Source organism: Ovis aries, chromosome 13, assembly GCF_016772045.2.
Source record: "Ovis aries strain OAR_USU_Benz2616 breed Rambouillet chromosome 13, ARS-UI_Ramb_v3.0, whole genome shotgun sequence".
Classification (NCBI taxonomy): Eukaryota; Metazoa; Chordata; class Mammalia; order Artiodactyla; family Bovidae; genus Ovis; species Ovis aries.
Window position 1 is genome coordinate 3,796,801 of NC_056066.1, and position 12,949 is coordinate 3,809,749.

At 51.1% G+C, this 12,949-nt stretch overlaps 1 protein-coding gene across 1 annotated transcript in view; it reads right to left on the minus strand.

Moving 5' to 3' along the window:
- JAG1 (jagged canonical Notch ligand 1) overlaps window positions 1–4,003 on the minus strand; it is a 35,517-nt gene extending 31,514 nt beyond the window's left edge. The window contains exons 1-2 of the mRNA XM_027976474.3: window positions 3,404–4,003; window positions 2,667–2,972 (exon numbers count right to left, since the gene is read on the minus strand). Coding sequence (XP_027832275.1) covers window positions 2,667–2,972; window positions 3,404–3,484 — 387 coding nt within the window. The 5' untranslated portion in view covers window positions 3,485–4,003. The remainder of the gene's footprint in view (window positions 1–2,666; window positions 2,973–3,403) is intronic.
- Between the last annotated feature and the right edge of the window lie 8,946 nt (window positions 4,004–12,949).

Consider the following 12,949-nt stretch of genomic DNA (forward strand, 5'->3'; position numbering starts at 1 on the left):
AAGCCCCTTCCAGCAGCACTGCTAGGGTAATTAGAAGCCATGGAAGAAAACCACCACCAGGCTGGGGCAGTGGACCCAAGTGGGACATAATCAGATACTGTCTAGAGGGCAGGCCCACACCACAGACCTTCTCACAAGGGCACTGTGGATTCTATTTCACATCTGACCGAATCATTTCCTCTTCTCCCATTCCAGACCATGAGCAGTTGTTTGATTTGGGTCATAATTCCAAACAAAAGACGTGAATTATACCACCATCTAAAGTGACCTTCTTCTCTGCACTCTGAACCACCTCTCTACCACTTTCAGCAAACCTGGGAGGACCCATGCAGATGGTAACTGCGGCTGCCTAAGGGTTAGAAGCTTTGGGGCCTGGAAGTTCAAGGTGTTTGTTTTAAAAAACCATATCCTCCTTGAATTCTGTACCCAATTCAGCTATCACCTATTCAAGATAGCCCCTTTAAATAGACACACTCATTAATATTTAATTGGCAAGCTGAAATGAAGCTGCGCAATCTACTTCGATATTTATCCAGCTACCTAAGTGCTTTCACTTCAGTTAACACTCATTCTTGCACATTACAGACGTTAGGGTTTCTCCAGCCACACTGCAGCAAACAACATGGTACACCCCAAGTCCACACTCCCGTGGGAAGTCAGGCTTACACGGCACAGCAGCCCTTCTGGGGGTGATGGGGTGGGGACGTGTTTATGAGGGACACAGGCATTTGGCCCAGCTTCAAAAGAACCACACTCGCACTGCAGCCCCAGCTGTCTTCCCCATTCGAGAAAAGCCAAGAGTCTATTTCATGGTTGGTGACCCGTGGGGCCTGGAAACCACAGAAGAGCACCAGCGAATCAATCGGCTCCCTGCCCTCATACACCACTTCCGCTCGTTCCCATCTAGGGCTCACTGCCAAATGTCAAAAGGAGACAGACACACCTTCTGGGTCAGCCTCCCCAGCCAGCCTGGGGAGCAAGCCTCCCCGTGCTCATCCCAGCTGGTTCTCTGACCCTGCTCCCCACGAGGAGCCTCAGCCAGCCCTGCAGCTTTCCCACATCACTAATAGGATTCCTTTTATGGTCTTGTGAAAAGCGAGGGGCTCCACACGGATCCTGCCGGCGGTGGAGCCACCTGCGGGCCCCTTCCCCCTAACTCCAAACACACGTTCAAGGGCGAGGGCCATCAGTCCTCACAGTAAACTTGGGTCCAGCCAGATTAAAACGTGGCCAACCTCTTTAGCTCAGAGTTCTCCCTAATAGGGGATTAACAAACAAGATAAACACTCTTTGTAAAAGTGAAATCCCGCAACAGGCCCAGTCCTCCGTTCTCACAGAATCCCACAAACCACAGGGGTTTATAAGCCCCCTTTAATGGCACGTTTCTGATAACTGTCTTATCTCAGACAGGCAGAGGGCACTTTGTAGTGCCAGCTCCAGTCAGCGCGGGCCTCGAGAGCCGCCGGGGCTTCCCACACACTCCGAGGCCAGCCCCCTCCCTCCTCCCACAGTCAGGATCCCAGCCCCAGCCCGCGGTAGGAGGCGGCAGAGCGCGCCCCGTCCGAGCACGTGGCTAAGAGGACCCAGCGGGTTACCGAGAGCCCCCTCTCACCGCCCGCCCGCCCAGCGCAGGGCCGGCGAGCCCCAGTCCTGGCACAGAGTCACGCCTCCCGGGCGGCGGGAGTGGGCCAGAGGGCACACACACGTCCCCCTCCACTTTCTGCTGCGACCGCGCTCGTCTCCTTCCTCCCATCTCGGGATTCTGCCGGAGCCCCGCAGCAGGGTCTGCCTGCCCGGCTCGGGCCTGGAGCGGCTCTGGAGCCGGGGGTCTGTGTATTTGCTCCCGCAGGGCCTGCCTCAGGCGGGCCGCCCGTTCTAGGCTTCTGCGCGCCCCCCAAATGTTCACGGGGGCCGCGCGCCTGCCGGACGAGGGCGCACCCCCGCCCTTCCCGGGGAAGTTTGCAAACACAGCTGTTCCAGAGCCCGGGAACCGCTGGAAGTGAGGCCACCAGAGCTACGCCGCGCGGGGGCGAGGGCAGGAAGGGAACAGCAGGGGGCGGAGGCTCCCGGGCCCGCGGCGCGGGCGAGAGCCCGGCCAGCCCGCGGCGCCGGCCCCCCCGGGCCCTAACCCGGTCCGGAGCGCGCCCCCGCACGCACCGAAATCTCCCGGGGAGCAGCGGGAAGCGGGCTCCCCACACCCTCCAGGAAGGACACGCCCGCCCTCCGGGCTGCTCACGGGAAACGGGAGGGTGCCAATTGGACGGCGTTCGGAGGCCAGAATTGTGCCCAGCCGCCCTCCACAGCGCATCAGGTTTAATTGGTTGAGCAAAGATCATCCATAATGACCCCTGGCTCGGGCGGTTACTCTGGGGCCTCCAAGTTGCAAGTTTCAACCGGCCCTCCCGGGAGCCTTGCCCGACAATACCCTCTCGAGCCCCACTTTCCACTTTTTTTTTTTTTTTTTTTTAATGCACGGAGCAAAAAGCGTCCGGGCTGGGGCCTGCCAAGATCTAGCACAGAGCCCCGGCTCCCTGACCACCACTATCCCCATCGACGCCCCGGGCCGGCGCCGAGTTTCCAGCCAAGGCCCTTTAAATCCCTCTCCTCTCGCAAGAGAAAGCAGAGCTCGGCCCGCGGGTCCGACCCCCGGCCCGGCCGCCACTCACCGGCCAGGCGAAACTGAAAGGCAGCACGATGCGGTTGCGTCCGTTGCCGCGACTGGCTTTGAGGTCGAAGGTGTTGCCCCCGATGACAGGCGTGGACCCCGAGCCGAAGCTGCACGGCCCCCCGGCCGTGACGCGCGACTGGTACTCCTTGAGGCACACTTTGAAGTACGTGTCACACTCGTCGCGGGAGCACTTGCGGTCCCCCGGGTTCCGGGAGCCGCCGCAGCAGTTCCCGTTCTGAAGCTCCCCGTTCACGTTCTCCATAGATAGGATCTCCAGCTCGAACTGCCCGGAGGCCCCGCACACCTGCCGGCGAGGGAGGGAGAGAGGTCAGCGCAGGGGAAAGTTGTTTTCTTCGAGGGTGGAAGCGGCTACTCCCTCCCCGCCCTCCCCGACGAGCCCTTGGCGCCCGCCAAGTGAAACTCATTTTGCAAAACTGGGTGCAAGGACTCAACGCGATTCCCGGGCTTAAGAGGCTCGAGTGTGGGAACAATCCGACACGACGGTCCCCTGGGAACAGGAGCAGCGCGAACGCGCGTTCTGCCTAGCCTGGAGGGTACATTTGGGAGCCCGGGGGTCCCCCTGGTCCAGGGGCAGCCTACCGGGCGTAGGGGCCCAGGCGGGAGCCGGAGCCCCGGGCTCCGAAGCCCGCTCCAGACGCTCAACCGCAGGCGTCCAGGAGAGCCGCGAGGGGAAGGAGAGGGCGGGCCGGGGAGGGAGGCCCGGCGGGCTCCTACCTTGGCTCGCAGGGCGCAGAGCAGGGCGAGCAGGAGGCTCAGGGGGCGCCCGGGCCGGCCGCGCGTCCGTGGGGACCGCATCGCTGCGCTGCGCGCCGCGGGCACTCGGGCCGCCGCCGCCGCTGCTGCTCGCGCTGGTGCTGCCGCCGGTGCTGCCGTCGCCGCTGCCCCTGCGGCCGCCGCGTCCCGGCTCTAATATACTCCGCCGATTGGAGCATGCACGACTGGAAAACAACACCACTTTTCAAAAGCCCTTTCAAGAGCGGCCCGTTCCAGAAGGCAAAGAGCCCGGCCTCCTTTTATTATTCTGACGGCTTCTTTGAGGCGCTCCCCCTCCTCTTCCACCTCCTGGCTTTCTTTCCTTCTCTCGAGCTCCTCTTCTTTTATTATTATGATTATGCGCAGCCTTTTATTCCCTTTCGGATCAGCTGCTTGAAGAGGAGGGAGGGAGGGGAGGAAGAAAAAAAAAAAGCCAGAGCCCAGCTCGCGGACCAGCCGCAGGTAGCACAATGACGCGTGCCCGCCCGCCCGGCTCTCGGAGAGGGACTCAGGGAGCCGGTCTGGGAGCCGCGGCCCGGGCTGGCCACCTCTACCCAGCGCGCGGGGCCGGCGCATGCGCCCGTTCATATTCATGAGGGGCGTGCCCACCAGCGCCACGCCCCCGGCGCTGGGGGGAACGGGGAAGGGCCCGGGGGCTCCGCGACGCGCGGGGCGGCGCGGGTGCTTGGTGCCGGTGGAGACCCCCCTACCTGCGGGCGTTCGGGCCTGGCGGGAGCGGGCGGAGCGCGAGGGGACGTGAAGGCTCGGTTGCTCGGGGGCGCGCGGGCCCCGCGCAGACCGCCCCCTCGGGCGCTCTGGGCAGTGAGCCGCGGGCTGCACGTCGGGGTGTAGGCGCCGCGGCGCTGCGGAGCGGTCGGAGCGGGGCGGCTTCCGCCTTCCGAGCCGCCTGCGTCAGCTGCGGCTTCGCCCCAGGCGCCGGGCCCGCTCCCCGAGAGCGAGCGAGTGCGTCGCCCGGAGCGCGCGGCTGGCGGCGGCGGGGCTGGCGCGCGGGCCGCCGGCTGCTCGCCCCGCGGAGGCGACCTGGGCCGGCGCTGCTGGGAACTTGGGAAAACTTTCCGGGAGCCGGGCTGGCCGCAGAGGCGAGGGGAGGCCTCGGCCGCGCCCCGCTGCCGCCCAAATCCGAGTCTGCGGAGCCCGGGAGGGCCCCCGGCTTCCTTCTCCAACCTCGCCGAGGCGGAGGCGGGGAGGTCGGCGGGGTAGGGGGGCGAGGACCCCGCGCAGGCTCGGCGAGCGGCCGGCGGCGAGGCCGGAGCCCTGGGGCTCGCGCCTACCCGCCCCGCCGCCCGGGACGCAGTGCCGGGATTGCACCTGTAGGCGGCCTCGGAGCCGCTCTGGGTGGCCCGAGCCCAGCCTGGGAGACACTGTCTCCCCGCCGTCGCCCAGCAGCACAACTGGGCTTCTCTGGGGTATCAGTGGAAACAGCGATACTCGAGGTCACAACCAAGGTCAAAGGAAACCTGCCCAACGCCTCTACCAGCCCCTTTCTGGGGGGACCTGCTGCTGTGTTGGAGGGGATCTCTTTAGGGAAAAGATCGATTTCCCCGGAAAGGTGCACCAAGTTTTGACCCCTGTGTGGGGTACGTTCTACGGGAAAGCGTGACTATTTAGGAGCCAGATCGTGGCTCAAACCCTCAGAAGCTGTTGGCCACGATGGGCTGCAAGGGTCAAGGGAAAATATTTTCCAAGCTCCTGTGTTAAAAGAGAATAAAAGGATAGCTAATTGTGGTTATTTGTGGGTGGGTCGATACGGACAGTATTTTCACTACTTGCTCTCATCAGGCTAGAAAATAAAACAAGGCAGCTAACTGACCTCTTTACACTGGTTCAGAATCACCAAGAACGGTTTAGGAATACTGGCATTTTAACAGCTTTTTAATGATAATGTGTCCCATCTTGATGGTCATTGGTGAGAGAACTAGTCCATATTTTGGAAAGGACATTTCCAAGAGCAGAATCATAAGCAGTAGCACCCAGGGTGTTTTGTCTTAATGTACCCCAGTCTCAGCTCCCCCCGTTATCCTAAATACAAGACATCCAGCTTTCATAGGTAATCACATCTAGGCTTTTCTCACCAACATGTCCATACAAACCAATCTCTCCCACCTCCTATCTGCCCCCTTCTCACCTCTGCCCCCAAATTTTCCATAATTGAAGTGCTAAGTAATGGTTTAAAAGCAAAAGGTTGGTATTGGGGGAAAAATTCACAAAGGCTAGTAAGGTCTTAAAATGCTCATTCCTTGGTGTTCCCCATGTCTGAACCTGTTTTGTTTCTGTGCCTGTTACCTGTTCCGCACACCCCTCAGGAAGGAGTCAAGCCGTTCACTGAAGAGTTTAGACCCAGCCACCCGACTTAACTCGAGAGGACTGCCTGAGATGCCAGATGCCTTCAGGTGGGAATATGATGTTCACGTAAGCTGAGGTCAGCTCCAGGCCACAGGTGAGTTTAGCCCCTTGAATAATAAGAACATCCATTTCTGAGGGATAGAAACTGTTTGATTAACCCTACCCAAAATGAGTGATTAAACTGAACTGAAATGTCAAATCACGAATAAACATGAAATTCTCAGGTGAAGAGTATGGTGCCGCTCACCCTTCCTGAGCTTGGGAACCCACTTTTAGAGAAGACAGCTGTGGGCTCGAGGGGATTCTTCGGAAAATTTTCAGTTGAGCCTCTTGCAGCTACTTGGTACTCCCCCAAAAAGCCAGTCACGTTTTCCACAACCAACATCAAGGAGACGCTCTGCCCTCTACTTCCTCCCAGCCGGTTCTCAGCCTCCCTCCCTGGAGAATGGGGAACTACTGCAGAAAAAACTCCAATATGCAAACTCGCCCTTGGCCAGAAGTCCTCAGCTTTTTTGACAGCAGGGACTGGTTTTGTAGAAGACGGTGTTTCCAGGGACCAGAGATGGGGAGGGATGGTTTCGGGATGATTCGAGCGCATTACATTGGTTGTGCGCTTTACTTCTTTATTACATCAGCTCCACTTCAGATCACCAGGCATTAGATCCCAGGGGATGGAGATCCCTGCCCTTGGCCACTTGCATCCTGACTTTGGGTGTAGCCTATAGTAAGTGACCATTACAGAAAAATGTTCCTGTGAATACCATCACACCTGTAAGAAGGGGAGAGGCTGGTGGCCAGTTCCTGTCTAGCTAGTCTTGTGCGCAAATCATAACTGTCTTTGAGTATATTTTATTTTAATTTTAAAAAGATGATGCATTGTTTTTCTACCAAACTTCTCTACCTTTGCTGAATCATCAACAAACAGTAATACTGAACCCCCTCCCCCCAACACACACACAGCAAAGGCTTACTTAAAGACATTCAAGCTATAATAACTATTTAAATACGTTTAGTTGGCTTAAGTCCTTGGTTAATTGACACTGTGATGAAAATCAGCAAGTCAATATTTATTGAGAACTTCATGACATGCAAACAACATGGGTGATCTCAGAAATATGAAGCTGAGTGAAAGAAGCCAGACACAAAAGACTGCATCCTATCCAAATCCATTTCTATGACGTTCTAGAACAGACAAGACTAATCTATGGTCAAAAAAAAAAATTGAAAGAGTGGGGAGATAGGAAGGTAGAGAGGAGCTGGGAATGGCCTGAGGCCTCTTTTGAGGGATGGAGAAAGGGATAAGGATCTGTCTGTTGATAAGGCTTTGGATTACACAAGTGTACACACTTGTCAGAATTCTATTAAATAGTACACTTAAGATTGGGGCATTTCATTGCGTGTTCAAAAACAAAAATTAGTAATACTCATATTGAGTTAGTTACATGAGTGCTGAAGTATTCAGAGGAAGAGAAATGCTATTTGCAACTTGAAAATGCATAAAAAATTAGAGGGATGGATGGGTGAAGAAGGCTGGATCACTTGATAAGTGCAAGAACAAAATATTGAAGTGTTAGTGATAGGATCTAGGTGGTGGGCACACTGGTGTTCGTGTAAAATTCTTTCACACTTTTCTGTGTTGAAAATTTTTCACTATAAAATGTTGAGGAAAACAGCTACTGATGTGCCAGGTATTGTTTAGGTGCCAGTAATACAGTGGATAACACAGAATAATGGGCTAAATAAACTAGAGGGCATGCTTGTAAGGGATGATGACAGTTCTTTTTTCCTTTTTGTAGTTCAAACGTTGTTGTTGTTGCTTATCAACCAGATGATGAGTTTAGATTGTGGTAGTGAACACACGGGGCTTCCCAGGTGGCTGTGGTAAACAATCCGCCTGTCAGTGCGGGAGACGTGGCTTTTGTCTCTGGGTCGGGAAGATCTCCTGGAGAAGGAAATGGCAACCCACTCCAGTATTCTTGCCTGGAGAATCCCATGGACAGAGGAGGCTGGCGGGCTACAGAATCGGACACGACTGAGCACACACACAGTGAGCACGAGGAAGGCAGTTTCGTTCCCCCACCCTTTTTCTCCTAATCCTTTCTCTCCAATAAGTAAGAGTGAGAGTGTCCGACTCTTTGCCATCACATGGACTGTAGCCCACCAGGCTTCTCTGTCCATGGGATTTTCCAGGCAAGAGTACCGGAGTGGGTTGCCATTTCCTTCTCCAGGGGATCTTCCCAACCCAGGGATTGAACCCAGGTCTCCCGCATTGCAGGCAGATGCTTTACCCTCTGAGCCACCAGAGAAGCCCAATAAGTAAGAGAAACAGGTCCAAATACAGACAAAGGACAGGTGAAATATCTTTCAGTATCTTCCTTTTTCTTTGAGAATGAAGTTTGTGCAAGTTCACGAGCCCCCTTCCATGGAAAAGTAGTTGTGATATGTTTATGTCCCTTTTCAGCAGGAGCAAAGAACACATCCGTGTCCTCCAAGCTCTCTACCATATGACCGTCTCAGAATATGTAAGCCTTTGTAAACTCTGTGTAACCAGCTCCCCAGAGAAGCATATCGTCTGATTACATAGCCACCTCCGTGGATTATTCTTATTCTTTCACATCACAAGGAGTCCTGGATCAGAAAAAAAAAAAAACCACCTATGGGCAATAAATTAAACATTATCAGGATAAAGTTATACCTCCCACCACCATCATAACCAGGTCGAAATTTATACACCCAAGCACAAACTGAGTAGATCTAACCATTTTTAACCCCCAAAGCTTCATCTTACATACACAAGAGATCTGAATTCATTTTCTTGAAAACTAGAACGATGAATTTCTTGAATTGTCAACAGTAATTTTGTATGAGCTTTGCTTTAAACATTGTTTTGGTTTTGCCTTGAGCTCAGGTATTTATAATTTTTCCTGTCTTGCCCCAACCCTGTTTCACATTCATTATCTGGAAATCTATCAGGCCAAATAGTTACATGTCCATATCCTCCTTAATAAGCCAATCACAGAAAGTCGGAAAAACCCCAAGATAGAGAATTTGGGAACCCTGGGACTAATTTCCTCATTTCACTCCTTGAATTAAAACCAAAAGTTTTTAAAATGACCTTTCATAAATTTATATCTGCCTGCATGCAATGCAGGAGAGCCAGGTTTGATCCCTGGGTCAGGAAGATCCCCTGGAGAAGGAAATGGCAGCTCACTCCAGTGTTCTTACCTGGAGAATCCCATGGACTGAGAAGCCTGGCAGGCTACAGGCCAGGTCGCAAAGAGTCGGACACGACTTAGTGACTAAACCATGGTTTCCCATGGTTTCATCATTTAATGGAGCAGGGAGAGTACTTATAAAATGTCCTGTTTTTTGTTTTTTATAGTGGAGAGTCTTCTTTGAAAATCTCGTGTGTAAATTGCTGTAAAATTGGCATTCTCAAAACCATAAAAGATTCACCCACCTTCCTTTTTCTGGTGATAACGTACTGAGTTTTCTGTTCTGTGAGTGACACCTGAATGACTTGGCCCATGGATGTTCTGGGGTAATATTTTTGAAACTAAATTACCATTTGTACAGTTGACTGATCTGAATGAAACTACCAATTTTCTATAATTTGAAAGTGTGACTGAACTCTTATAAATCTTTTCATCTCCTAAAAGGCTCTGAAAATTACACTTCCAGAAGCAGGTGAAGTGAAGTGAGTGAAAGTCACTCAGTCGTGTCCGACTCTTTGCTACCCCATAGATGATACAGTCCATGGAATTCGCCAGGCCAGAACACTGGAGTGGGTAGCCTTTCCCTTCTCCAGGGGATCTTCCCAACCCAGGGATCGAACCCAGATCTCCCTCATTGCAGGCGGATTCTTTACCAGCTGAGCCACAAGGGAGGCCCTAAAGCAGGTAGCATTTGGAAAATGTTAATACCAGAATACAATTCACTTTTCAGCACTTTTTCATCTTGTTTGCGCTCAACTTTCTAAACCTGCGCAAACCCAAATCTGCCTCCAGAACTCAAAAAAAAAAAAATCAAAGTGGTTGTTGGAACTAGAGAAAAGGAGAGCTAAATATATCCAGTTATCTGAGAAAGTTTCAAAACATGCATAAATGTGAGAGTCAAAGAAAGGTAGTTACACGAAAGCCACAGGGCTTCGAATCCCAGTATTTCACGTTTGGGTTAATGGTTCTCAATAAATAACAAGATTGTGTCTGTGTTTGACACTTTTGTTCTCAAGCCAGTGATTACTGATGGCTTTCTCTCAGAAGTTATTAAGGACATAAAATGTGAATGATTGCAATGCTTAAGGTTATTTTTTCATTTGGAAGGTAAATACCTGTTTTTATTATTGTTTTGATGCCAAGAGCACTCAAGGATGGCTAAAGAAACACTAGCTTGAGCACAGAAATATTGGCACAAGGAGTACTTGTAAGTTTCAGATCTGTAGTTACAGGTCGTAACAGGTTATTGATACACAGATTTTCACAGACATCATTCAGAAATAATTTAGGAACACATCAAAGGTTCTTTTTTGGAAACTAAGGCATAGAAAACTTTGAATGATTATAAAGAAAGTTTCAATTCTAAAAGATAGGATGACCCAGAGAGAAGGTATGGGGAGGGAGGCGGGAGGGGGGTTCAGGATTGGGAACACGTGTACACCCGTGGTGGATTCATGTTGATGTATGGCAAAACCAATACAGTATCGTAAAGTAAAATAAAGTAAATAAATAAAAGATTTCAGTGAACTGGTAATTTTTTTCAAAGGCAGGTAAACACTAGAGAAGCCAATTACATTGTTTTAGGATAATTTGGCAATAATTCATGTGAGGAGGTGGGGGTTTTAATAGACCACACCTGTGACATGCCTTAATTGTGTAATCAGGCTACTAAGAAGGGGGGTAGGGCCACCATATGAGGTTGAATTACTAGAAACGCAGAGGGTTAGCAATCATGGAAAAATAGCCCCAGCATACTCTGCACTAGCCTTAACACCAGCTCTCAGCATTATTTTTTAACAGTTGTGGTAAAATACACATAAGATAAAATTTGCCAACCTAACCATTTTTAAGTGTACAGTTCAAAAGTGTTAATTAAATCCACATTGTTGTGAAAACAATCCTCAGAACATTTTCATCTTCTGAAACTCTGTACTCATTAGACAATTCTCCATTTCTCCTCTCTCGACCCCTGTCAATCACCATTCTACTTTTGGCCCACAGATGTGACTAGGTAGCTCACATAAGTGGAGTTATACAGCATTTGTCTTTTTGTGGCTGTCTTATTTCATTTAGCTAATGTCCCCAAAGTTCATCCATGTTGTTGCATACGTCGGAGTTTCCTTCCTCGTAAGGCTGAATAATAACCCATTCGTACGCATATGCTACATTTTGTTTATCCATTCTTCCGTTGATGGACACCGGGCTGTTGTGAATAATGCTACGAACATGGGTCTACAAATACCTCTTCAGGATCCTGCTTTCAGTTCTGTTGGGTATATGCTGGGCACCGTTTTAAGAGGCATATCGACCAACTGAGTCATACTCAGGAGGTGGTGAAAGGTCAAAAACTGGAGACCTTTAAGGAAAGCGTTTGAAGGACTTAGGAGGGTCTCGTTGGGAGAAGAGGGGAAGAGGCGTAGCAGCTGTCTGCGATATTGGAAAGGCTGCCTTCAGTTGGGGGAACAGACTTGGGAAGCTGTAAGTGGCAGACTCAGCTTAACAGGTGGAGGTTATAAGGAAGTTGATTTTGATTCAGCAGAAAGACAGACTATTTCCATAAAAGCTATTCATCAATGTAACAGGCTGCCTTGGAGGTAGTGAGTCCCTACTCCTGAAGGTAATCAAACAGGCTGCTGGGACCACTTGTCAGCAGCAGGAGAGAGGGAGGTTCCTCATCCTGGGTGGGATGTTGAACTCGGTGGTTTCCTAGGAACCTCATCTCTATGAGGCAATGGCGAAGTAAATGGGTAGGGTGGGAATTCAGATCTCTACCCAGAGAGATAATCTAGGAGCTATTTTTAGACAAACATGATGCTGCCCCGGTTGACGGGATCAGCAGAGTCTGGTGTGCGTGGGTGAGAACGGCATGGACTCGCCTGCTTTCCTGAGCTGACTTGTTGAAACTGTCACACTCAAGCTCACCTAATGGCTGCAGCAAATAAACCAAGTATAAATGTCGCAGAGTTGGCCATCTTAGCCCTGGCCTATTACCTTCATCTCTCCCTTGCTCCTCTGCATACCGTCAGGTCAGCAGCATTGGCTCCCCCTGGAAGCTGGAGAGAAAGGCAAAATCTGTGGCCCTCTCCCCAGACCATCCGATCAGAATCTGCAATTTCACAAGATCCCCAGGTGATTCATATGCACGCTAAGGTCTCATCCACACTGAAGACAGAAACAGTCTATGTATTAGGTAAGCAGAAGTTATCAGAGGTTCTTTCCACTGACTGTTGCCCATATTGTGTCACTGGGTTGGTTACTCAAATCTTCATTTTGGGGGTCCCATCATGAGCTCTGTGTCATCATGGGAATTTCTTACATTTATTTTCCCAACTATACATTTATACACCAGCCTAGTCTTTAAAAAAATTTTTCAAGTGACTTTCAGGTAAAATATATGAACAAATAAATATCAGGACCAGGGAAAATGGAGCTTGAAGGTAGATCTTAACCAGGGAGGAAAAATAGTAAGTGAAGACAGGTCAAGCACAACTACCTGACTGGAGAATTGGATGATGAGCTTGCCAGTGGCCAAAGTGATCAAGAAAACAGTCAGCTGCAAGAGGATCTGCAGAGCGCCAACAAGCTGGTCCCTCAGATGGAGCAAAGCTTTCCCTGGTATTTTGTGATGCAAGATACCCACTTTATGAAGGTGCATGATTATGAAAATATAGAGGGGCTTGGGTCTTATATTTATGTAACTCTGTTTCTCAGAATGAAGCACCTGGAGTTGAGGCCTGACACCAAGCACTGCTCTGAGAAAGTGGTGCAGGGGTGGACAGGAGAGGAAGATAAGTTGGTCCCAAGGGTACGTCTTTCTGAGAGTTATGCTTAATCCAAAGATGATCCCCAACTGTCTAGTGCGGTGGCTTTTTTTGTTTCTTGTTTTTTTAATACTGCTCAGCAACTATTACTGAATCACTGAATAAAT